We start from the raw sequence: 25,064 nt of genomic DNA on the forward strand, positions 1-25,064 counted from the left end.
TTCTCCATCATCTAGTTTCCTCTTTCTCTTGGTGCTGTATCAACTCACAGATAATATAGCACTGATATACAGAGAAAAAAATCCTCTCTGACCAATTTGCTCTCACTACAGTGATTTCACTCAATTATTTATAAAAAGACCGAGTGACCATTATAGCTGTTTAGTAGAAAGTTTTTGAAAGAATCTTATAGACAATTACTGTATTTACAGAGAAAAAACAGTCAGCAGAGTTCATAAATCTAAGCAGTCCTTGGGTACCAAGAGCAGTTCATTTCTTCCCAGCCTAGCTCCAGAAGCCCCACCACGGGTCCTTCAGCTTAGGACAGAAGCTAATAGGGGATCAGTTCAGAGCTTCTTTCCCCTTCAGCCTGGCTTGACTCTCCAACTGTCCTTCTTGGGAACATTCTATTTGGAATCTTCACCTTGATTGACAGATGAGGTCCTTTACTTTGTTTTGCAAGCATGAAATTCTCTCTTCTGTGGAAGAGGCATGAAGGAAGAGAGAACTTCATGAATGCAAGACAGAGCTGGGGACCTCATCTGTCAATCAGGGTAAAGATTCCAATAGAATGTTCCCAGGAAAGTCAGTGGAGGCAAGCCAGGCTGAAGAGGGAAGAAGCTCTGAACAGACCCCTGTTAGCTTCTGTCCTAGGCTAAGTCTCTTGGCTTTTGGGAAGGGGAGGCAAGAAGGTTTTGTGTGGCTGATGGTGGTAGTTGAACCAGAATAACTCATTATATATTTGAGATTGGAGTTGAAGGAAGAAGAAAGAAGATTAAACAGTTGTTCTCCATCTCCTTGACAGACTTGTGTCACAGTTGTGACAGGACTGACATTTCCCATAGTCTTCCTATCCCTCATCATAGATTAGGGAAACCCTCACCCCTCTCACCTCATCTTAACCGCAGTTCTCCATCCTGTTGTTCCCAATAAATCCCCTTACTTGAGAAAGGAAGAAAAAAGAGTGTTTCCTCATGAACCTCAGAATCCACTTGGGGGGGGGGGGAGCCAAAAGGTTTCAGAAGAGGATGGTGAAGGGAGGGATTGAGGGAGGAGGAGGATAGGAAAAAATATTGATCTATTAGCCATCAGTAGCAATCAATAAGACACCCCAGAATATCTTTCTCTAATAGTATTTCTGTCTCTCAGAAGTATTTCTATCTCCATTACAACTAGGCACCCTGAGGTGTCCCCTATTATCTTTCTAGTCAAGCCTTTACTACAACTAGAAATAGTTCCACAGATTATCCTATTTCTAACACACTTCCTTCATGCCTCTTCCACACCATATAAACAGTTTCAGGATTCTTTCCTCTAGTTATTTCAGAAACCCAGCCTTTGATTTGCAAGTAGATGTCACTAACTACATATCAATATTCCATAGCTTTAAAACAACACTAATTTCCATGCAAAAAATATATATATTTTTTAAATTCAATTTTCTTCTTATGAAGACAACTTAGATTCTAGGTTTCCAATATGCCCATTTGTGGCTCATGATGAAATCCCAAAATCTCTTAAGAAGTGCATGTAGCCTTACCTCCTCCATTCTTCTGACACAGGTAGGGGAATCTCCACACATTTCCTAAACCAACAGAAAATCCAACCTGCGCCAAGATGTACTGCAACTTGCTATTCCAAGCTGGTCTTTCACGATCACCATCAGAGTCTTTTTCAACATCAATGTCTTTTTCTTCTGGATCATCAACAATCAGTTCACTCTTCTTAAAGGCATCATCAGCAGAATCCTCATTGGAAAGGAGATCTTTGACAGACTCGATGACATCATCATCTAATTCTCTTTTAACAACCTTGCTATTCTTAGGCATTGGAAAATGTGGGTGTGTGGTTTAAGGGCAGGAGGGAGGGTTAACAACAGACAAATTTAAGATTCTTATGGTATCACACACACCAATCAAATTTTATAATATATGTATATTTTACAACTTAATATGAAGAAAAAGGCTGGAGGAACTTTCAAAACAATTCACGATGACTGTCTGGAGCTTTCTTGGATTTCTATGTTCAAGGTCCCATGTATACCTGTAAAATATTAGAATAAGAAATACTAAATAATTACTTAAAGATATATCTCTGAAATCATCATTGACCTTTCTTGTATTTCTTTTTGAACTAAGACTTTACCTAATCCTGTATAAAAAATGAATGGCCTTTAGAGTAAGAACAAAATAGTGTCTCCATTTTAAAATAATTTTACTGTATTTAAAAAAAGGAGAAACCATTCTTAGTTTGCAGAGATATATAAAAGTAGTCGGCTAGCCCCTCTGCTCTAAGGAGCGAACAGGGCTTTGTCTCAGGGAATTGCATTTAGAGAACACATTAAAAAAGAAGAAAAGAATTTATTAAGTACCTATTATATGCCAAGCACTGAGATAAGTATACTTTACAAATATTATCACATTTTATCTTCATAATTCTGTGAGTAGATACTATTATTATCCCCATTTTAAAGTTGTGGAAACTGAGGCAGAGATTAAAGTGACTTGCCCAGGGTCACACAGCTAGTAAGTGTCTGAGGTTGGATTTGAATTCCTGTCTTCCTGACTCCAAGCCCAGTACTCTAACTACTTAGCTGTCTCTATTTAATACTACTGAACTTGGCTACCTGGGACACTACCTAATTCTATGGTTGTTTCCTTATGCTGTAGGTCATGCCAAAGATGAGCTCCTACCTAGTCCTTCAACATTCTACTCTCCCATCCATGTAGCCTCAGTACCCTCATAATATCCCCTGTCTTGTTCCCACCCATTGGGTACCTTCCTATGGTCTTCCTCCTTGAATTTGTCATACGGAATTTATTTGACGTGTCTGCTTCAAATGTCAGCAGCATGGTGGATAGAATGCTAGGCCTGGAGTCAAATAAACTTGATTCCAAATCCTGCCTTAGATATTAGCTGTATGTACAAGTCACAACATCTCTCTGTTTCTTTAACTGAAAAATGAGAGATCTGGACTCAATAGTCCAATAATCTCAGTGAGGCTTTCCAGCTTTAATGCTATGATCTCATGACTTCTTGCTATGATTTGAACAAATTCAAGAATTCTAGAATTAATATTTTGTTAAACAACTAGCATTTATATTGGGGAAGCATAGCAAAGTGAGAAAGAGGGAAGGGGTGAGAGAGAGAAATAAAGAGAAAGTGAGAGAGAGGGAGAAAGGAGAAAGGAGAGTTATAGGAGAGAGAAGAATGAGAGAATGTGAGAGAGGGGAGGGAGGGAGAGATATAGAGAGGGAAGGAGAGAAAAGGGAAGGAAACAGAGAAAGGGAAAGAGAGAGAGAGGGAGGGGTTGGGAGGGGAAAAGAGAGGGAGAGAGGGAGGAAAACAAAGAGGGGGAGGGAAAGAGAGAAAGGGAGGAAAGAGTGAAAGAGAGGGGGGAAGAGAGAGGAGAGAGAGAGGGAAAGAGAGAGGGGAGAGGGAGGGAAAGAGAGAAGAGGGAGGGAAAGAGAGAGGGGGGAGGGAAAGAGAAAGAGAGGGGGAGGGAAGAGTGAAAGAGAGGGGGAAGAGAGAGAGAGAGAGAGGGAAAGAGGAGAGGAGAGAAGGGGGAAGAGAGAGAGGAGAAAGACAGAGAGAGACAGAGAGAGAGAGAGAGAGATAGTCTTGGAGTCCAGTTCTGCCCCTCTGAAACACACCAGCTCCATGACCCCTGGTAGGTCACTAAATCTCTTGCTATACTCAGACAACATTCAGGAGAAGATGCTAACCTGCACAGGAAGAGGAAGCCCCTTCCATTAATTTAGGAACTCTCCTCAATAATAAAATTGAAAATCCACTTAAAATATAAAAACAATCAGCTTTCATTGATGCTTCCATTATCGGCTCCAATTTGGAATATATTCCAACCTATGCTATGGATGGAACACTGTACTGGTCTCTCCTCTGCCTTTCTTTACATGAAGCTTCACCCTCTTACAGGAATCCTCTCCTTAGGTACCTTCTTTCCTTGTCTCTCTTCCATATAATATAGGGTGTGTCTTTAGAGACACACAAGCTAATTGGAGCTTTACAAAACAGGATTTAGGCCTGCAAATGAATGGTTTCCTTGGAAGTTGTCTTGAAAAGCTGTCCAATTATTCCAGTGAAGCAGTCATACCTCCAAAGACTCAGTAAAGCTAACTTTTGAAATTTCCTTTAGAACCAATTTAAAAGCAACAAGTCAAATCTTGTTTTTCAATTATTTAACATCCAACAAACATTAATGTACCATCTATGGTGTATAAGGTGTTATGCTGCTTGTAGGAATGCCAATGGTAGCATTATACGGCTTAATCACAACCACAGGTTTAAAGTTAGTCATCTAATCTAGTTGTTTCTAACTCTAAAAGAAATGGAGATCACTAATGCATTCATGAAGATCTCCCCAGGCCACATATTGACTTCATTTTAAAATATGATATTATCTATGTTTTATTACATTTTTATTTGTTTGGTTAACTATAACACAAATACATTTTGATCTAGTTCAGGCCTCACTTGGTAATAGAGTAAGACATAAGATTGATACGTTGGTCTAGTCCACCCCCTTATTTTACGAATCTGGGGCATAGAGAGAGGAATGGACTTAACCAAATCCAAAAAAAAAAAAACTTGAAGTAAACAAGTATTCAAACTCAAGCCCTATACCATTTATCTATCCAGTATTCTTTCCCCCACAATATGGTGGCCACTCTCTATTATTAGCGAGACTTGCCTTCAAATGATTTCTGGTTATTTAAAAAATTGAATCTAATCAAGATGGAGACTATATTATACAGTGGAAAAAATATTTAATTTCTGATTGGAAGCACCCATGTTTAGTTGCTAGCTCTTCTTAGAAGTCTTGGACAGTCTTTCTGTGAAATGGGGCAGTTGGAATAATGGACCTTCAAAATCCCTTCCAGCTCTAAATCTATAATCCTATGATAAAGAAGTAAATCTCTATCATGGAGGAGGCTCAAGAGTATTCTGAAGGCAATTACAAAAGAGTAATAAGAAGTATTTTGGACAATCTTAGAACAATTATATCCATGCTCAGAAGTTACCAGCACATAATTTTGCTTGGGAAAACAGTCTCATTCCCATATGGTAATACCCACATATGGGACATGGTGCTCATATTATCTCTATTTTATAGTTAGGGAAACTGAGGCAAGCAGAGGTTAAGTATTACACAAGAAGCAAGTATCTGAGGCCAAATACATACTCAGGTCTTCCTAACTCTGGGCCCCATCTATCTATCTTTGGGATTTAGAGAAGAATAGGAGAATGGACTGATTTTATAATCTAATGCATGGAATGTTAAGAGCAGAATAGAACTCAGAAGCCCTCTAACAAAAACCAAGTTCACACTACTAGTTAAGGATGAGATTAAAACCAAGTCTTAATTTTGCCAAATATACCGCATAGACCTAGCACATATAAATTTATTTTTAAAATCTCAGGTTTTTTTGTGTCAGTAAATGAGCCTGCCACAAGGCATCAGAGTGCAACAGAATGAGGTCAGGATTAGACAGCAGAAGAACTGAGTCTGAATCCCAGTCCTATCAACTCAGGCAAGTTAACTGACCTCTCTAAGCCACAATTTCTTTATCTATAAAATGATAAGATTAGACAACATGATTTCTCAGTCTCTTCCAAAGTTCCAAGTCTTTATGGAGGAAAATATATATTTTGACAGGAACCACCACACACCCAAAGAGCCCAAAGTTTACATATTTACTATATTTTGTCTTCATATTTCTAATCTTCATGGTAAAAGTTATAATTTTTTTATAGAATATAAATCTCTAACATGTAGTAGTGACTATAATCTTTTCTAAATATTAAGTAATTTCAGTTAATAATTCTTTTAGGAAGTTATGTATTTAGTGCATCTAAACATAAAACTCACATTTAGGACATCTGAAGTCCCAAGTATTATTTTTTCAGCACAGAAAAGAAAGATAAGGCTCAAGATCAAACCGACATATAATTAGTGTACTTTGATATGCAATACTCTGGTCCTCACCCTACCTTTCCAGGCTTATTTCTTATTATTTCCTTTCATGCAATCTCCATTCCAGTCATACTGACCACCAACTTGTGCCCTGAAAACCATAATCTATCTCTAGTCTCTATTCTATTCTCTTTCAACAGATGGTTTTCCCATTGCTGAGTCGCACTTCTTCATCATCTCCTACTTTTGGAATCCCTCGCTTCTTCCAAAGCACAGCTCAGGAACAATATCCTGTAAGACCTTTCCCAATGTCTCCATTTGCTAATGCTCTCTACTTCATGAAAGTGTCTTTATTATTTTGTGTATACTTTATTTTCACTTGGATACACATCCTCCCAGTACATGCAAGTTCTTTGAGAGTAATGGCTGCTTATTTTACCTTTGTATAGCCTCTGGCTTAGCACCGTGCTTTGGGAACAGCAGGCACTGTAGAAATGCAAACCCTCTCTCAAACCCTGCTGTCCATTCTCTGACTTCTTCCCAACTACCCTCCAATGTTTAAGACCCTAGTCTCATACTTTAACAAGAAAACCAAGGCAATCTCTTCCCTTTAAAGTCATACCCTACAAAATGCTAGAAACTTTCCCAAAAAAATACAGGAGAAAAGCTTGAATACTTCTATCACCTGATATAGTTCTACAAAAGGAAGCAATAAGAAAAAAAAGAAAAAAATAATGATGAAATATAGGCCAGGTGATTGAACCTGTTTACTAATGATATGGTTTACTTTAAAAATCCTAGGGAATCAGTAAATATGGTTTACTTTACAAATATGGTTCATTTAAAAAATCATAGGAATTTGAATCAACAACAACAGTAAATCAAAGGTATTTAATAGTTTCAGTAAAGTCATAAGGCACAAAACAAACTTGGTATATACACACAGTATTTCTATAGTAATAGTAGAATACAAAAAGCAATAGAAGAAAATTAAAAACTGAAGCACAATGAAAAATAACTGTTAAATGAATAAAATATCTGAAAGTTTGTCTACCAAAATAGAATCCATACACCTGATATCAATGCAGTTATAAAATGCTACTTAGAGAAATTAAAAATTTAAAGACAAGAAATAAAGAATTTAAAGACCTGGAGTACTAGTTGCTGGGCTATGTCAATATGATAAAAATTAAAATCCTGATGGAATTAATTTATAAGTGTAAGTGCTATGTTAATCAAACTATTAAAGGGATAGTTCCAAAGCTTTAGAAAATGTAACCATCCATTTAGAAGAAAAAAAAAACCTATACTATCAAGAAAAATGAATAAAAAACAAAACAAAACACAGAAATGGGAATAGCTAAGTGGCTCAGTGGATACAGAGCCAGGACAGGAGATGGGAGTTCCTGGGTTCAAACATGCCCTCAAGACACATCCTAGCTGTGTGACATTGGGCACCTCACTTAACCCCAATTGCCTAACCTTTATTGTTTTTCTGCCTTGTAAAAGATACTCAGTATGAATTCTAAGACTGAAGGTAAGGCAAGCAAACACTAGAATGACTACTTTATAAAATAATGTCAGACTTTTTTTTTTCTATGAACTGATCAGGTATGGTGATTTTTTTCTCTCTTTTTTGGGAAAAAACTTATGGGGATTGATTCTGAGAAAAAGGAAAGGGAATGTAACTAGGTAAAATTTAGATGATGAAAACACAAATATCCATAAAAATTAATTTTAAAAAGGAAGTAGGAATGAAGAATAGTAGTTCTGGACTTCAAACTATTAAAAGTAATTATTATAAAAGCCATTAATGGAAGACCAGTCAAGAGATAGAAAATAAGAAATAAATGAGTTCAATATCCCTGTGTCTGAGAAATCCAAACATGAATGCCCTAGGCAAGACCTAGGAGAAGCTTATCAAAAGTCTGTTGCCTTAATTTGTTAAGATAGTGGCATTGAAAAGAAAGGGAGAAAGATAAATTCAGCTTTAGATACCAAGTTTAAGGTGCTTGGTGACATCCAATTGGAGATGTCTTGTAACCATTTGGAAATATTGATTTAAAACTCAAATGAGAAATTAGGATATATGTTCTGATATAGAGACAATAGCTAAAGTCTCTGAAATGAATGACATTCATCAAGGGAGAGGATGCAGATTAGGATGATGAGAAAAGAGAGCCAAGAACAGTCTTACCTACTATTCCAACTTAAAAGAATGAGGTCATATAGAGGAAAAAGAGAAGGAATTAATAGAATGAGGGAAAATAACTAGGAGAGAGCAGATGTGTGAAGCCAAGAAAGAGTGTGTAAGGATAGGGGGTTGTGATCTGGGATCCAACTGGGGTTCACCAAGCACCAAGAGATCTTTATATTTCAAAGATCTGTGGCCATGGATGGGAAAAAAAAAAATATATATATATATATATAATTTACGTCTTTATTTTCACTAACTTCTAACTAAAATTTGGCATCTCCTTCAATTATTTTTATTGATTCTCAGGAGTCCACAGCATTACCAGACAACCAAAGGGCTCTAAAATGCATGCAAAAAGTTCAAGAATTTCTGACCTAAGAGGAAGTGTTGATAAATAACAAAACTTTACTGGGCAATTTTGGCACCCAGGGCAAACATGAGAAAATGTATCCTCAAATTAACTCTCTAATTCACAATGTGAAAATAATGCAAAAAATAATTAAAATGCATTTAGTTGAGTGGGAAAGAGATTTAGTTACTAAAATAGCTTTCAAATGGATGTCATAAACAATTTGGACCATCTGCTGCCTTCCAAATTATTGTTTCTAAGTGTTAAGTTCAGTTGTTTCTACCCTGACCTGTCAACATTTGGGTTAACACAATTTGAAATAGCTCTCTAATCCTTCCATAGATCAAAGATCTCATTCACATAGGTTTTTCCTGACCAAAAAAAAAAGAATTGTCTGTCTACTCTATATGCGTCGAGTCCAAAGTTTTCCCAGAAAATGACTATAGTGTGTATAATACACTTCTTCCCAAGTCAAGTTCTTCCTGGAGTCAAAGCCTCTACCAGTCAAAAGGTTTACACCTCATCCTCTTTGCTTCCTATCATGCAATCTTTAGGTTGTAAATTCATCAAGGGCAAGGACTGTCTTTCTTTTTAGTAATATTATGTCTAGAGAGGCATCTTGTAGGTTATTTAGTCCAACACTCTTATTTGATAAATGACAAAAAGATTGAATATGGAATTGAATTGAAATGGATGTGAAACCTGAGACCTAGCCAAGGCAGATGATTTGCCAGAGACCACATGATTTGTGTAAGGGGCCAGGACTAAACAGAGAGACAAAGCTTAGCTGCTTAGATAGTGCTTAGTGAAGAAAGGCTCATTCTAGCCCAAAGTGAACCAACTGCCTACTTTCACCAATTCTCTCTCTTCCTCTCACCCCCCTTCCCCCTTCCCCCTTCTCTCTCTCTCTCTCTCCCTCTCTCTTCCTCTATCCCCTCCCTCCCTCTCCCTCTCTCTCTCCCCTCTCTCCTTCTCTCTCTGTCTCTCTCTCTCCCTCTATCCCCCTCTCTCTCCCTTGCTCTCTCTCTCCCCCCCTCCTTCTCTCTGTCTCTGTCTCTCTCCCCTCCCTCCCTCTCTCCTTCTCCCTCTCTCTCTCTCCTTCTCTCTCTCCTTCTCTCTCTCTCCCCCTCTCTCTCTCCTTCTCTCTCTCCCACTCTCTCCCCCCTCTCTCTCCCTTCCTCTCTCTCTCTCCCCCCTCTCTCTCTCCTTCTCTGTCTCTGTCTCTCTCCCCTCCCTCCCTCCCTCTCTCCCTCTCCTTCTCCCTCTCTCCCCCCCTCTCTCTCCCTCCCTCCTCTCACTCTCCCTTCCCCCCTCTCTCCATATATAGATATATATAGATAGACAGATATTTGTGTCTTTCTGTCTGTTTCTCTCCTTGTCTCTGTGTCTATCTGTGTGTGTGATCATCCAGTCTGCTCCAGTGAAAAAAGCCCTGGAGTGAGAAGACCTGGGGTTGAATTGCTCTTTTGCTGTATTAATACTAACCTATATGTGGCCAAATCAAGGCCACATATTGTATTCTCTGGCCATCTAAGTGCTGATGCTTAAAGGTTTCTCTTGTGAGAGTTCACTTCAATGCCTTATTAAAACCATGGTTCTGTTCACGTCTGTGCTGTTTGACTGCAGCACAACGGGGCACGTAGGCAACAACTTGGAATGGTGATCCGATCATTGGGGTTTATTTTTATAAACTCTACATTAGTCCCACCAGAGGTTCTCCCCGTCCATCCCAAGGAGTCAGCAACATTGTGGGAAGCTACTTAGCAGACACCAAGGCACAGCATCTGCCATTACTGTGCCTGGTCTGAAAGAAAAACATAGCCTAAAGGGGTGAGGGCAAGAGAGTCCCAGGGTGGCCACGGGCAAGGGCACCTAACTGCTCTGCTGACCTGTGTGCCAGCTCGGCAACAAGAAATAGTTGCACTATGTTTAAACATCTACGCTAGCAAAGTAAAACGATTATCACTGGACCGCAGATTTGGAACCGGAAAGGACCTGAAGTCATCTTCCTCATTTTATGTATGAGTAAAATCAGCGGAGGAAGGTGACTGGACTTGTCACACAGCAGAGACGGCATTCCATCTCAGGTCCTCGGACCTTAAACCTAACTCTTTCCCCTGCCCCACCTGCCCCTCAAATCTCCAAAATAAAGCCAGTGAGCCTGAATTATCTATGTCAGCTCTGAATTCACCAAATAACTGGTCATAATTCCACAAGATGTCATACCTGTCTCTAAACTGCCTATCACTGATTGTTTTTTTTTATTTCTAAATTAACTGCTGATTAAATAATCCATAAGAACATAGCCCTTAGACTAAACCAAAAAAAAAAACATATAAAATGTAGAACAATGGTTATCTAATATAGAGTCAACTCTACACATAGGCAAGTTCTTTATTTTCCTCTTCTTTAACTATTTGAGGTTCTGTTGGATCTTTTGTGCTCTGGGTGGTGATTGATTCAAATTCATCAACATTGTAGATCTTTCTCTAGGTGTTAAAAAGGTAGACTAACTTTTCACATGAGAATATGACAAATGAGAAACCAGATTATTCCATGTTTAGCCCTAATAACCTATGTTTAAAATCTAGACAAAATCAGGCATCCAGGCTTGGGGTCTGGAAAATTCATCTTCTTGAGTTGAAATCTGGCCTCTGATACATAGTAGCTTGATTTTTCTTAGGTAAGTCACTTAACTTTGTTTGTTTCAGTAAAAAAAAAAAATATATATATACATATATATATGTATATATATATATATATATATGCTTCCTCCTTTGTAAAATAAACTGGAGAAGGAACTGACAAACCCCTTTAATATCTTTGCCACAAGAGTCTGATACTACTGAAGAACAATTTACAGTACTAAGAAAAGCACAGAGACTACAAAGCTAAAAGACCTTGTGTCCTCACGGAGATGACATTCCAATAGGGAGATAAAACATTTAAACATGGAAGCAAATCCAGTATAATTTTGGGAAAGAGAGGGCGCTAACAGTGAGAAGAAATCAGAAGTAGTATGTGAGATAAGCCTTCAAGAAAGCTAAAGCTTCTAAGAGGCAGAAGTGAAGAAGGAACACCTTTCAGTCCAGCAAGACGACCCACATAAGAACTCAAAAGTCAGGTCAAGAATGAAAATGTAAAAGAACAACAAATAGTCCAAAAATTGGTGCAAATACAGATAGAGCTGGTGAAAGGGAGTAATGTAAGTCTAGAAGACTAGACTGAAGACAGAATACAAAAGGTATTAAATATCAAGCTAAAGTATTTGTATTTTATCCTAGAAGTAATAGGGAGCAATGGAAGATTCTTGAACAAGGAAATGAAATGATCAACCCTGCATTTTTACATGGTTAATTTGGCAACAAGCAGAGAACAGACTGGAGCGATGAGAGTGAAAATAAACCAAGTAAGAGTTAATTACAATGATACAAGCAAGAGATCTGGAAAATCTAATAAAGTAGGGTCATATGAGATGAGATCAATGCAAGCGATTGTGCTGTTAGAACTGACAAGCCTGACTGAAATAGACAACCTCACCTCTCAGGGCTCTGGAAAACTCAGAAGCTGTAAAATGAGTGACAAAGACAGCACTGCCCTCAACAGAAAGAGAGAAGCGCGAAGAAGGGGAGAATTCAGAGGCAATCACAAGCTCTTTTGGAGGTGCTGAGTCTGAGCCGTCTTTAGGACATCCAAGTGAAGATCCCAGCAGCCTGTGGTAACAAGAAACTGCTCAGGACAGAGATTAGATATGGATATAGAGAGTAGAGAAAGGGCTGCAAATATAACTGTGAGTTCTCTACATTGAGATAATAAAATAACTCCTGGAAACTGAGGGAATTCTCCACAACAGAGGATGTACAGAAAGAGTTCTCTACATTGAGATAATAAAATAACTCCTGGAAACTGAGGGAATTCTCCACAACAGAGGATGTACAGAAAGAATATGAGATGGCTCAAGGTAGAACCTTCAGGGACCAATTCCCATCAGCATTTCAGAAAATAAATTCAAGATATAAGAGTCAGGAAGACCAGAGCATAAGAGCCTCAGACACTTCATAGCTGTGTGACACCAAGCAAGCTCCTTACCCTCCACGTGCCTCGGTTTCCTCATCTGTAAAACAGTGATAATATTAGCGTCCACCTCACAGGCTTGTTGAGAGGATCAGCTGAGATAATATTAGTAAAGCACTTTTTGAACCTTAAAGCAGGACAGAGATGCAAGCTATTATCATTGTTATCACCTATCTAGGTGACCAATTTCTAAAAACAAACTTTTTGATTTGCAAGACAAAACCAGAGATGGCTGAAAAGCATGCCCCAAAAGGGTGATATTTTCTCTTTGTGACTCATAGCTTGCCTAATGAGTACTTATCCAGAAAGCCTAGTTACTACCAGTTAACTTTTTAAACACCGTGGGCTATATGAACCTAGGCTGGAGAGACAGAGGGATGGCTAAATGTCGCTAGGAATGATGGGAAACCAGAAAAAGATTCTGAGAGGGAGGGCTGCATTATCCATTTGTTTGTGGTTTGTTTGCTTTTTAAACCCTCACCTTCTGTCTTAGGATCAAGAAATAATAGGTACTGGTTCCAAAGCAGAAGAGAGGTGGTAAGGACTAGGCAACTGGGGTTAAGTGACTTGCCCAGGGTCACACAGCTAGGAAGTGCCTGAGGCCAAATTTGAACCCTTAAGTCTCTAGGGCTGGCTCTCAATTCACTGAGTCACCTAGCTGCCCCCAACAGGGCTGGGTCTGAAGAAGATTTAGAAAGCTAACTGAAGGCTGATTTGGAGAGAGGCCAGATAGGAGAATCAGGCAAGGATGAAGACAGTTTGAGTGGAAAGAATGGGACAGATTTGAGAGGGTGAAACATTGGTTTGGTCATCATAGGGAACTGCCTTAGTGTTATAAAATGCTTTACTCAAAGTACTAACATTGGTATTTGATGCCAAGTGCTGAGTACATTTTGAATTTCATTGTCGCCTTCATCATCTCAATGACAAAGTCTAATGCAATAATGAAAGTCTCTCATGATAAATAATACCCAGATGTATCCACATCTGTTGAGTGCAGATTACTCTCAAGTTAAAGGAGACATCTGAAGACAACTTTTTTTTTGGAATTCTTGTTGATAGAGAAAGCCTTTGATTAATTGAAACTATATCAACAAAAACTTCAGAGAGATATGGATGCCTAAATTAAAGAACAATTCCTGCAGATTTTTTTTCTCTCAACAGGTAATTTTTGCATTATTTCTATTCTAGGCCAGAGGTGTCAAATACCAGCTACAATTACTCCCCTAGAACCAGATAAAATCGTTAACTGGGAAACATTTTTTTCAGATAAATCTTTTATTTATTTTATGTGAAAGACTTAGATACCATCCCAAAACAAGTTCTTTGTCTTATGCTGAGCAATATCTGGATTCACAGTGCAAGTTGGTACAGCAAAGGAACCTCCTTTGCAAATGGACATCAGAATCACAGCTTATAAAATATGCCCAGATCTTTTAGGAAACATTTAAGGAAGCAAGTAGAAATACAAGAGAACATATAAAATGCTAATAATTGTTTTCTAAATTAAAATAGTCTCATTGGATCTTTCCATTCACCCAGAGGATTGAATGCTATTATTATCCTAACTTTAAAGATGAGGAAACTGAGACAAAGTCCAACAATTTGCAAGTGTTTGAGGCTGAATTTGAGTTTGGATGCAAATCCAATATTCTACCCACTACTTTATTTGTCATTTGTGTGCTTGTTTTTAACCATAGACTCATGCCACACGTAGAATATAAGCACGTGCCCAGCCAGGCTCAATTCAGTTGGTTCTGTGCTGTTGACATCTCCTACTAGTCACCCAGGTATAATCAGAACTTTCCATGCTTTTTTTTAAATTAAGTTCTCTATTAAGTTCTAACAAAGCCATAATGAGTAAAAATATCTATTAGTCTTTTCACTGCAAACAAGTCAAACTAATGAGACTGTACTTCGATCCCCTGAATACTGCCTTCAAGGGCTTCTTAAAATAGCAATAACAATCACTTAAGGTTTGTGCGAAGTGATGCCCCCAGCCCCAGAAAATATTAAGATTCAGCCAAAGGAAATGAAGCACGGAAAAAAATGGAATCGATCTTGTGATGGAAAAGAGAGGAGGGAATAAGCATTTATTAAGTATGTGCCAGGTACTGTGTTGAGTACTTTTAAAATGTTATTTCATTTGATAAGAAGAAATGAAAAATGAAATCAATAAGAGAATCTACAACTATTTCCTTGGGGGCAGCTGGGTAACTCAGTAGATTGAAAGCCAGGCCCAGAAATGGAAGGTCCTAGGTTCAAATCTGGCCTCAGACAGTTCTCAGCTGTGTGACCCTGGGCAAGTTACTTGACCCCCATTGCCTAGCCCTTACCACTCTTCTGCCTTCAATACAGAGTATTGACTCCAAGACACAAGGTAAGGGCTTAAAAAAAACCCAAACTATTTCCTTTTCAATCTGAAATCGTATTGCATTCCTATCCAACCTTGGCATGTGCTTTTCTCTGCAGTAAAACAGCCCAGAAGCCCACTGAACATTATTAAATAAGACTTCCAGCAGAAAATATCCTTTGCTAGCAATTGTATTAAGCAAATAAATTAATAGTTCAAAAGTACCAAAGAATAGCTTTAACCTGTTTTAAATCAAATCTAAAAGTGAAATTGCTTCTATAATGGCACTGTGTGGTTTCCCCAGTCAGACTATATAAGAAATATCTTTCTAATAGTGGCATTTTGGCAGTCAATTTCTACAGTGCATAGGGTTTATGGGTGTGTGTATACATATATGTTTACATAAAAATATATATTCAAGCTTATGTCTATAAGTATATAGGGGAAAGTCCAGCCAAGGGCCAGTGGGTTGTGCCTAGTTTAGGGACAAAAGGAGCAACCAATCTGCAAGTACCCATTAAATTGCAGATTTCATTATCAATCAACAATCATTTATTTTTAAACACTTTCTGTCTTAAAACTGATACTTGATATTGGTTTCAAGACAGAAGAACAGTAAGGGCTGAGCAACTGAAGTTAAATGATTTGTCCAGGGTTATAAAGCTAGGAGTTGGTGAGTCTAGATTTGAACCCAGAACCTACTGCCTCCAGGCCTAGCTCTCTCTATCCACTTATCCACCTAGAAGCCCTTCAACAAGCATTGGTTAAAAATTTACTGGAACCAAGCACTGTGCTTAGTATTAGGGAAATAAAGGCAAAAACGTTTATAAAGATAAGACCAGTCTCTGTCCTCAAGAAGCGGACAATTGATCTACTTTATACAAGGTACAATGACTACTAACAAAATTTTAAGCTGCTACATACAATGTTTAAGACCAAAAAAACTCAAAAGATTTATATTGGAGAAATAAATACTAACAGTGATTTTAGTCACTGTTCTGACACATTTAAATTAGACACTACCAAGCAAATAACTTTTTTAAAGGTATCTTGAAATCCTTGCATCTCAAAGCAAAAATTTTACTCTTCCCTTCCCCAAGTTCTTTCATTAGCAAGACTTATCTTTTTTTTAAACATCCATTGTGGGAACATTATAAATATGAAGAGCTAATCGCCTTGATATTTTTTCTTATCTTGCCGTAAATAGATGAATGTAAAACACTGCATATAGTATAGGGGGAAAAAGATTTCTGAATAGGAAAAATGTCTTGCTCTCATAATGCTGTCAGTTCTTGGATTCTCCAATTATGACCTAAACAAAAAACACTTTCATGCTCTTGTGACAAGAGTCAACGCCATCCATTAAAAATAATCATGAAAATTTTATTGCAAGAAGTGTACAGGCCTTGTTCATTGTGTGGAAATGGAGAAAGAACTGATAAAGATGCCTAGTTTAAAATGTAAGAAATGAAATGTTGGAATTTCGATGTCTTTGTGTCCTTTTACCAGCTTATTTAAGGGTGGGGCAGAAAGAGAAGGGTCTAGATTATTTAATTTGGATCAGAAATTTATAATAAAAATTTTTCCATTACTTTATTTCAAAATAGTTGATTTTCCTGTAACCTGTTATATGTTGTTTTATGCATTTCAAAATATGAAACTGAGAAGAGGTCCTTGGATTTCGTCAAGTTGCAGAAGAGGATCATGCCATAAAAAAGGTTGAGTCCTTCTTTGGGATAAAAGTGATTCCTAAAGCATAAAAGTCAAGATTGCATCAGAAAAAATAACATTAATAATAATGCGTAGTAAAGCCCTACATTGCAAAACCTCAGTGGGCGGGCATAAAGCAAATCCAAAAAAAAAAGAGAGAGAGAGAGAGAGAGAGAGAGAAAGCCTTTAGTGTCTGCAGCCTACGTTCTCCCCTTCAAAAGTGTATACTGAGTGACAGCTGAGGAAAAGAAGGGGGTCTAGCTTTTATATGGAAGGGGGCACAAACCACAAGATAAATGAAAAAAACGAGGACAGAGCTTCATTTGCATAAGCACCCAAACATTGCTGACATCACTGTGCACCAGCCTCGATCCCGCCCAGATTTACTCCAGCCATTCTCTGAGAAGGGATGCAGGGGAAGAGAAGGGGGATGAGGAGGAGGGTGAAGGAGGAGCCACAGCCCTGAGCATCTGTTCCAAGCAGTCATCATTGAATATCGAGTAAATATCAGTAAACTCCAACCCACAATTATAATAATCTTTCACTGTGGAGATTTACAATCATCACCACCACCTCCAATCACCTGTAAAAAAAATGGAGCTCGGAGAGCTGTTAATTTCATCCAATTGTGACAAATAAAAGGCTACAGATTTGCCCCCCCTTAAGAGTAAGAGGCTTTAAAATAGCTCATGGCCACAGCTACATTGAAAGTTGCTGTTTCTACCCTACAAATACTACAGAGCTGAAATATGAATGAAATGAGCGCTTTTGATTCCTCTCTCCCTGCCCATCCACCTCCAAATCATCCACCCACGCACGCAGCAAGACCAGGCTCCAACAGAAGACTTGGCCCTTCCCGCCTCCCCTCCCCGGCCCACAGGAGAAACGCACACATTTGGGACCGACTGTCTTCCACCTGGAGCAGCTTCAAAACGGAACTGGGATGGTGGGGAGACGGGATAACACTTTTATTGGGGTCGGTGCAAAGGGAGGTTCTAGCGAATGAGGGATGAGGCGGCTTTCCCCCTCTCCGCCCCCATCTCTCATCCGCACACAGCACCCTCATCTCCATTCAGAGGAAACCCAAAGCTAAATCCGCTTTGCGGGCCCAGCCCAAGCCGCTATTCCTCCCAACATCCGCTCCTCCCATTTCTGAACCATCCTTTAGCAAATCCTATCAAGGAGACAGATCAACCTCCTGAAGATGCTGCTTTTCTGCTACTGATGCAGCGGGGAATTTCCACTGGAGGCAGCCACCCTCCTCATGGTTCCTCGGTTTGTACACAGACACTCGTGCACATTCGCACACACAAATACCTACATACATACACACAGCCTCTCCCGCCGAGACGATCATGCGCCCTTCCCCGAGACTCGGGAGTCTCGTGATGTGCCCCCAAGCCGTCTTTCTCCCTCCCTCCCTCCCTCCATCCTTCCCCTCTTGGCCGGCCTCTCTGGGCGCAGTGCTAGGTAGCCCGAGGCCCGAACTCCCCTTACCACGCAGCTGGGTCCGGGGCAGAATCCCAGAAATGGCAGAGGCGGGGGCGGCGGGGGCAACGGCAGTGGCGGGGCTAGCGGCAGCGGCGGGGGCAGCGGCAGCGGCGGGGGCAGCAGCAGGAGGGTCCCGTAGGCTGGCAGCTGCGGAGGCGGCAGAGGCGGCGGTGGCGGGGGTGCCGGTGGCGGGGGCTGCGGCGGCAGCTGCGGCTGTCGGAGGGCCGGCGGCGGTGTCGGAGGCGGCGGTGCTGGCTGCTGCGGGCAGGCGGACGCCTGGTGCGTGGTCTGTAGAGAATGTGTAGAGGTGTAGAGACTGATGTGCGTGTGGGTCGGGGTGTGGGTGTAGGTGCAGGTGTAGGTGTGGGTGTGGGTGTAGGCGTACGCGTGTGTGTCAGTGAAGGCGAGGGAGCGCAGGATGAGCGAGTGTGTGTATGTGTGAGTGTGTGTGTATGTGTGTGACGGAGGCGCACATGGGCCCGGCCCTCCCATGAAGCGGCTGTTTAAAGGCAGCGAGAGAGAGAAGGAGGGGGAGCTGGGGGGGGGGGGGGGAGGAGGGGAGGAGGAAGGTGGGGGGGGCGGCCGAGCTGGCGGGCGAGGCGAGGCGAGGCGAGGCTCAGCCAGGGAGCCGCACCTCCGTCCGCCGACCGCCGAGCTTGACGCAGAGACGTCCGCAGCGCCCACCCGCAGTATCCTCCCTGCGCCCTGGTTACAGGGCACGCAGAGCGGAGGGTGGACCGGGGATGTTGAAGTAGGGACGGCCGTCCGACGTCCAGTGGGGAGTCTCCCTTGAACTACGCATCCCCTTCCACGCCTCCACCTCCCCACAAGAAAAGGTGCGGACGCCCCTCTCCTGCTAGGCTTTGTCTCCTTTAGATTACTGGAGCAGTCAAGGCGTGACCTCCCCACCTTAGGAATCCAAAAACAAGCAAGCACTTATGTCCTGAATGTTATTACGTGAAGGGCACTGTACTAGCTAGAAGCGACGGAGCAACCATCTACAAGCATGAATAAGCGCCTATAGTGTTCCCTGTAGCTCCGGGGACACAAAGACAAAAGAAAAACAAAAAACCCTCTCCTCTATGGGGAGACAACCTGCCCGTAAATAAACGTAGAGAAGCATACTATAGTGTTTGGCCTTTCTCTCAAACTAGCGCGTATTTTAACCACTTGTTTATATATTTGCATGCATTTACTTTATATTTCAGCTTATGTATCGTTTTACATGTACTCATCGCCTCATTAGACTGCTGGAGAGAAGAGCTGTTCGATTCTTTGTATTACCAAGACTTGGGTCAATGCTTACACCTACTGTACTTTATAGGAGCGTGCTGGGTTTTTTATATGTAATATGTATGTTGATAGAGGGATAGAGAGAGAGAGAGGGATGGATGGATGGATGGATGGATGGATGGATGGATGGACAGACAGACAGATAAATAGATAGATAGTATAAGCATATGCCATAAATACAAGGGAGTGGCAATATGAGTTAGGGGACCAGTAAAAGTCCAATATAGGGGGCAGGTGGGTAGCTCAATGGATTGAGAGCAGTCCTAGAGATGGGAGGTCCTGGGTTCAAATGTGACCTCAGACACTTCCCAGCTGTGTGACCCTGGACAAGTCACTTGACCCCCATTGCCTAGCCCTTACCACTCTTCTGCCTTAGAACTAAGACACAGTATTGATTCTAAGATGGAAGGTAAGGGTTTTAAAAAAAAGTTCAATATAGAAGGAATTCCATAAAATGAAACAAGGGAATCTATGAGTTATTGTAGACATGGGAGATGAATCAGTAAGTATTCATTGGTGCCTACTATATAGGAAACTGGGGATATAAGTACAAAGAATCAACAGTTCTTACTGACAAAGCTTACATTTCAAATCAGGGTACAAAAGGCACATATTATATATGTATACATTGGATTCATACATAAGGCATATTAAAGGTGTTTTCAGGATAGAGAATTGAATAAGTTTTTAGGTAGCAGAGAAGGCATGGGTTGATAGGGAGTGATTGAAGATTAGAAAGAATCAATCAACAAACATTTATTACGCACCTACTATCTGCCCAGCACTGGGACTAAAGATATGAAGAAAGGAAAAAAAAAGTTCCCTGCTCTAGAGCAGGTTATAGTCCAATGAGGAATGCAATATGCAAATAAATATGTACAAAATACATATATGTAAAAATATGTGAGTGTTTTCTCTTCCTTTAGAATATGTGTGTGAAGTTGTAGTCTGAGATGTCTACCAGATAATCCAGTTTCAAATATCTAGTAGGTAATTAAAATGTGGGACTGGAGATCAGGAGAGAGTCTAAAGCTGAATATATAGTTATATGAGTCATTTACATAAATAGAGATGAAGACCTTTTTTATGGATACCCCAAATTTACCTTTGTCCCTTGGGAACTTGCCTTTCAGGAAGTCCCAGTCTGATCCTTGTTTTAGACTGAACAATAAACCTTACAGTACCCAATGATCTCAGGTTAAATAGAATCAGTGGACATAATCAAATCTTAAGTAACTTTTTGTCTTAGAAGTTTCTTCCATTTTATCTAGACTTCTTCCTGGTAGTCCATACCCTGGCTGGAATCTTCTTTCCCTGGTCTCTATATAAGTCAATCAATTATCCTTCCTGTCCTTCATTTCCCAAAAGGTATTTTCCCCAAAGACCCCAAGTTCTTCAGCTCATTGGAAAATCCCTTAACAAGGTACATTTTCCCTGAAGACAGTGTTTCCAGTGTCCACAGCTTGTCTCTGTGTGGTATCTTGTGCGTGACTGTGTAGGGCCCATTAGAGCATTGTCTTCCTTATCCTGATTAAAGACTTGTTCTTTATAACTACTTTGGTGGTTCTGTGTTTTTCAAGGATGACAGAAATAACAATTAGACTCATGGAAATCCATGAAGTCACCAAGATAGAAACTGTAGATAAAGAATAGAAGAAGATCCAAGACAGAGCCTTTGGGGACATTCACAATTAAGGGACGTGAGAAAAGGTGATGCACAAAAGCCTGAAAAAGAGTGGTCCGACAGGAAGATGGAGAACCAAGAGAGTTCAGTGTCACAAACTAGAATGGAGAGCGTATCCACGAGGAGACAATGGTGTGCCACAGTGTAAAATGCTACAAAGTGAAAAGGCGGAGCACCGATAACAGAGCTTCAGATTTGGCGATTAAAAGATCGCCTTTAACTTTGAAGAGAACAGCTTCAATTGAGCAATGAGATCTGAAGCCTGATTTGAAGACTGAGAATACAGTGCGTGCCAGCAATGAGCATAGACTGCTTTCTCCAGGAGTTTGCCCATGAAAGAGAGGAAATATGTGCCAAGATTACTTGAGGAGGTAATAGGTTCAAGTAAAGGTGTTTTCGAGATGGAAAAGAATTGAGTATGTAGGTAGCAGGGAAGACATCAGTTAATAGGAAGAAATTGAAGATTAGCTAGAGACAGTCAACAAACATTTCTTCAGCACTTACTATGTACCAACATTGTGACTAAGGATATAAAGTATATAGTTGGAAATTCTTGAACCCCCAGAAACTACATTACCCAAAATTCCTTTCTATATTACCTAGAATCCTTTTCCCTTTTCCTGTGTCCTCACGTTTTCAGGATTGTCTCTAAGTTTGCTGTGACTCCTCCCTTGCTCTATTCTCTTGAGGCCCCAGCTGAGTTCGGTGTAAGTTTTGTTTTAGTTATTATTAAGAAAACTTTTTAAATATAATACTTAGTTATTGAATATTAATTTTAAAACCCACAAAAGAAAAGTTAAAATAAAAAAATAAAGTCTCTGCACTGGACAAGCTTTTACTCTAATGAGGAAGACAATGTGCAAACAAATATGTATGAACAAATAAATGAAAGAAAATCTCAGAATGAATTACAGAAAGATTAAGGAGAACTGGGAAAGGCTTCTGTAGAAGGTTAAACTTTCACTGAGACTTGAAGGGAGTCAGGAAAGTTAGATGACTAGAAAGGTAGAAAGGAGTCAAGTTATATAAGGTTTTAAAAGGCAAACAAGGTTTTGTTTTGTTTTAATTTGATACTGAAGGTAATAGGGAACCCATTAGTGTTTATTGAATAGAAGAATGATGACAGGTCAGACCTGTGTTAAAGGAAGATTAGTTTGATAGCTGTGTAGAGGATGAACTGGGTGGGAGAGAGACTTAATGTAGGGAGACCAATCAGTAGATTATTGGAATAGTTCATGCATTCCCTGGCTGTGTCAGATGTTAGGAAGGTAGAAAGGTAGGACTTGACAGCTGATTGGATAGAGAGAGTAAGACAGAGTTAGGAATCAAGGTTAACATGTAGTTTGTAAGCCTGGGTCCCCTCAGCAGTAATAGAGAAGTTAGGAAGAGGGAAGAATTTTTAGGGAAATATCGTGAGATCAGTTTTAAGGTTTAAGAGATCCTGTATGTGATCTCTAATGAGCAACTGGAGATATAAGACTAGAGGTCAGGAGAGTGGTTAGGACAGACAAACAAATCTGAGAAACATTTTCATAAAGAAGAGAATTTAATTCATGGATATTGATGTAATCACCAAAAAAAAAAAATAACAAGAAGAAAAGCAAAAAGGACCGGGACAAAACTTTGGGCAATTCCTAGGTGTGTACTGGAAACAGTTACTGCTCCTATGATTGTTAAATTTCCAATGTGACCATTGATGCCTTGGAATTCTGCAAATACAGGACTTTATCGTTTTGCTCATTATCTATTCTTAACAAAGTAATGGAGAAGATGTTAAATAATGAAGATTAAATTTAAAAATATGCTGTGCTTACTTGCCCCCCACCAGAACTTTGGTTGTTTTTTCGAAGTCTGGGTCCTCAGGGACACTCACCATTAACAGGCTATCTAGATGAAGATCCAACCAAGGAAACTGAGATGAAGCAATCCAACAGGCAGAAGAAGAGCCAATAAAGAAAGAATGATGGAGAGACTAGGTAGATGTACATGCAGCTGAAGAATACAGAGAGGGGAGGTTTAGGGATTTGATGACCCTTTCATTCATCAGTCATATTTGAACTTGTTTCTCTAGACTCCTTTCCACATGCTTATAATGGAGATCAAAATTTGATTACCCAGGTTATATTGGGCTTCTTTTCTTAATGCTTCAGTGCTTGTGGGTTTACCAGAGCTTCCCTTCTTAGTTGAGGACTTTATCATTAAGAATGCTGCATTTGGGGTCATGGCACCTAATCAAATCCTGGTTTTGCCATTTTACTGGCTGTGAGATATTAGTCTGGGTTTCATCAGTAAAATAAAGGGAGTGGACTGAATGACCTCTAAAGGTTCTTCCCCATGATCCTTCCTATTCTAACAGTCATTTGGACCAGGCATGGGATAATATTACAAATTCCACAATTCTTCCAGGAAGGAAGACTTCCCTACTGTGAGGAAAAATAAAAAGATGGGTTCATACTTGAAAAACTCTGGAGATTTATTAGAAAAATACTTTACAGGGCACAAAGGATAAGTCTCCCTGTGAAAATGGTGTAAGCTTCTCTCTAGACTCCATTTAAACTATAAAGACTTAAATCTCGATTTCTGGAGCTCTTTCAAAACTTGTAACCCAGGGTAAAAGGGTGGGGGAAACTAATACTTTTAACCTTTAGAGAGTTCAGAGTTTGGTTTTTTTCCCTTTCTGCTCAGCAACATTTTACTGGTATTTTAAAAATTGCTTTCTTGGTACTTTTTGGATCTTCCAAGAATTTGTCAAATTTTGACAGCTTCTAGCCAATAAAGTAAGTATAACATGGTAGGGATGGTGGATTTAAGGCTTTCATGTACTGGAAAAAAAGCCCTAGAGAAGAAATCATAAGACTTTTTTTTTTCAGGTCAGGACATTGCTACTAATCCCTAGATTTCAAAGCTGCCAAATGTTCTGTATTCAGCCCCTCCTCCCATCCCACCCCAAAAAAACAAAACAAAACATAGGAGGCTTGACCTCCTGGAACTGACCCCACTGGTACCAAGTAGGTACTAGAAGTAAATATTCTTTGACAGCTGTGACCATAGGCTTAGAAAAACCAAGCATCTTGCATATATCCCCTCCAATTCTAGGACTTCATTTCTTTAAATAGAAAATGAAATCCGCCTCAAATGAAACCCAGAAAAATAACAAGGGGTAACAAGAGGAATCTAGGAGATTCCCAAACAACTCAAGCACCAGTTCCTGATTCTCACAGCTCACAGAGCCCTCCCTGTCATCTTGTATCAACTTTGTATATACTTACATTAGTTTAAGTTGTCTGCCCTCCACCTATATAGACTATAAGTTCTTTGAGAGCAAGGATTATTTTTCACATTTGGCTATGTATCCCCTGGTACCTAGCAGTACTGGGTAACTTCCATAGTGCTAAAAATTGTTAATCAATTCATTAAAATACCCAGCTTGCAAAAAAAATTGGAAAATGAGGGGATGCCCTCCAATTGGGGAATGGCTGTACAAATTGTGGTATGAGTTGATGATGGAATACTATTGTGCTCAAAGGAATAATGAACTGGAGGGATTCCATGTGAACTGGAATGACCTCCAGGAATTGATGCAGAGTGAGAGGAGCAGAACCAGGAGAACATTGTACACAGAGACCGATACACTGTGGTACAATTGAATGTAATGGACTTCTCTACTAGCAGCAATGCAATGATTCAGGACAATTCTGAGGGACTTAAGAGAAAGATGCTATCCACATCCAGAGAAAGAACTGTGGGAGTGGAAACACAGAAGAAAAACAACTGCTTCATCACATGGATTGATGGGGATATGATTGGAAAAGTAGACTATGATCACTCTAGTACAAATATTAGAAATATGGAAATAGATCTTGATCAATGACACATGTAAAACCCAGTGAAATTGTGCATATGAGGAGGGGACTGAGAGGAGGGAAAGAACATGAGTCATGTAACCATGGAAAAGTATTCTAAATGATCCAGTTAAATAC

The 25,064-nt window shown here is 39.9% G+C and overlaps 2 protein-coding genes across 2 annotated transcripts in view; both read right to left on the minus strand.

Moving 5' to 3' along the window:
• Positions 1–2,041, minus strand: part of SLC6A15 (solute carrier family 6 member 15) — a 35,055-nt gene extending 33,014 nt beyond the window's left edge. Inside the window, exon 1 of the mRNA XM_001364335.4 lies at positions 1,539–2,041. Within this exon, the coding sequence (XP_001364372.1) occupies positions 1,539–1,827 (289 nt within the window). The 5' untranslated portion in view covers positions 1,828–2,041. The remainder of the gene's footprint in view (positions 1–1,538) is intronic.
• On the minus strand, positions 1,914–19,342 carry LOC130454711 (uncharacterized). Its single transcript, XM_056800633.1, has 3 exons — positions 19,304–19,342; positions 18,114–19,016; positions 1,914–2,041 (listed from the first exon to the last, which is right to left on the minus strand). The coding sequence occupies exons 1-3, from the start codon at positions 19,340–19,342 to the stop codon at positions 2,024–2,026; spliced, it is 960 nt and encodes a 319-aa protein (XP_056656611.1). The 3' UTR covers positions 1,914–2,023.
• Between the last annotated feature and the right edge of the window lie 5,722 nt (positions 19,343–25,064).

The sequence above is a fragment of the Monodelphis domestica genome, chromosome 5 (assembly GCF_027887165.1).
Source record: "Monodelphis domestica isolate mMonDom1 chromosome 5, mMonDom1.pri, whole genome shotgun sequence".
Classification (NCBI taxonomy): domain Eukaryota; kingdom Metazoa; phylum Chordata; class Mammalia; order Didelphimorphia; family Didelphidae; genus Monodelphis; species Monodelphis domestica.

Bases quoted from the DNA above. Each gene is read 5' to 3' on its own strand.
- LOC130454711 (XM_056800633.1), bottom strand. From the start codon at position 19,342: ATGAGTACATGTAAAACGATACATAAGCTGAAATATAAA. The intron at 19,017-19,303 runs GTAAATGCATGC...TGGATTCCTAAG, and splicing joins TACATAAGCTGAAATATAAA to GTGGGGAGGTCACGCCTTGA.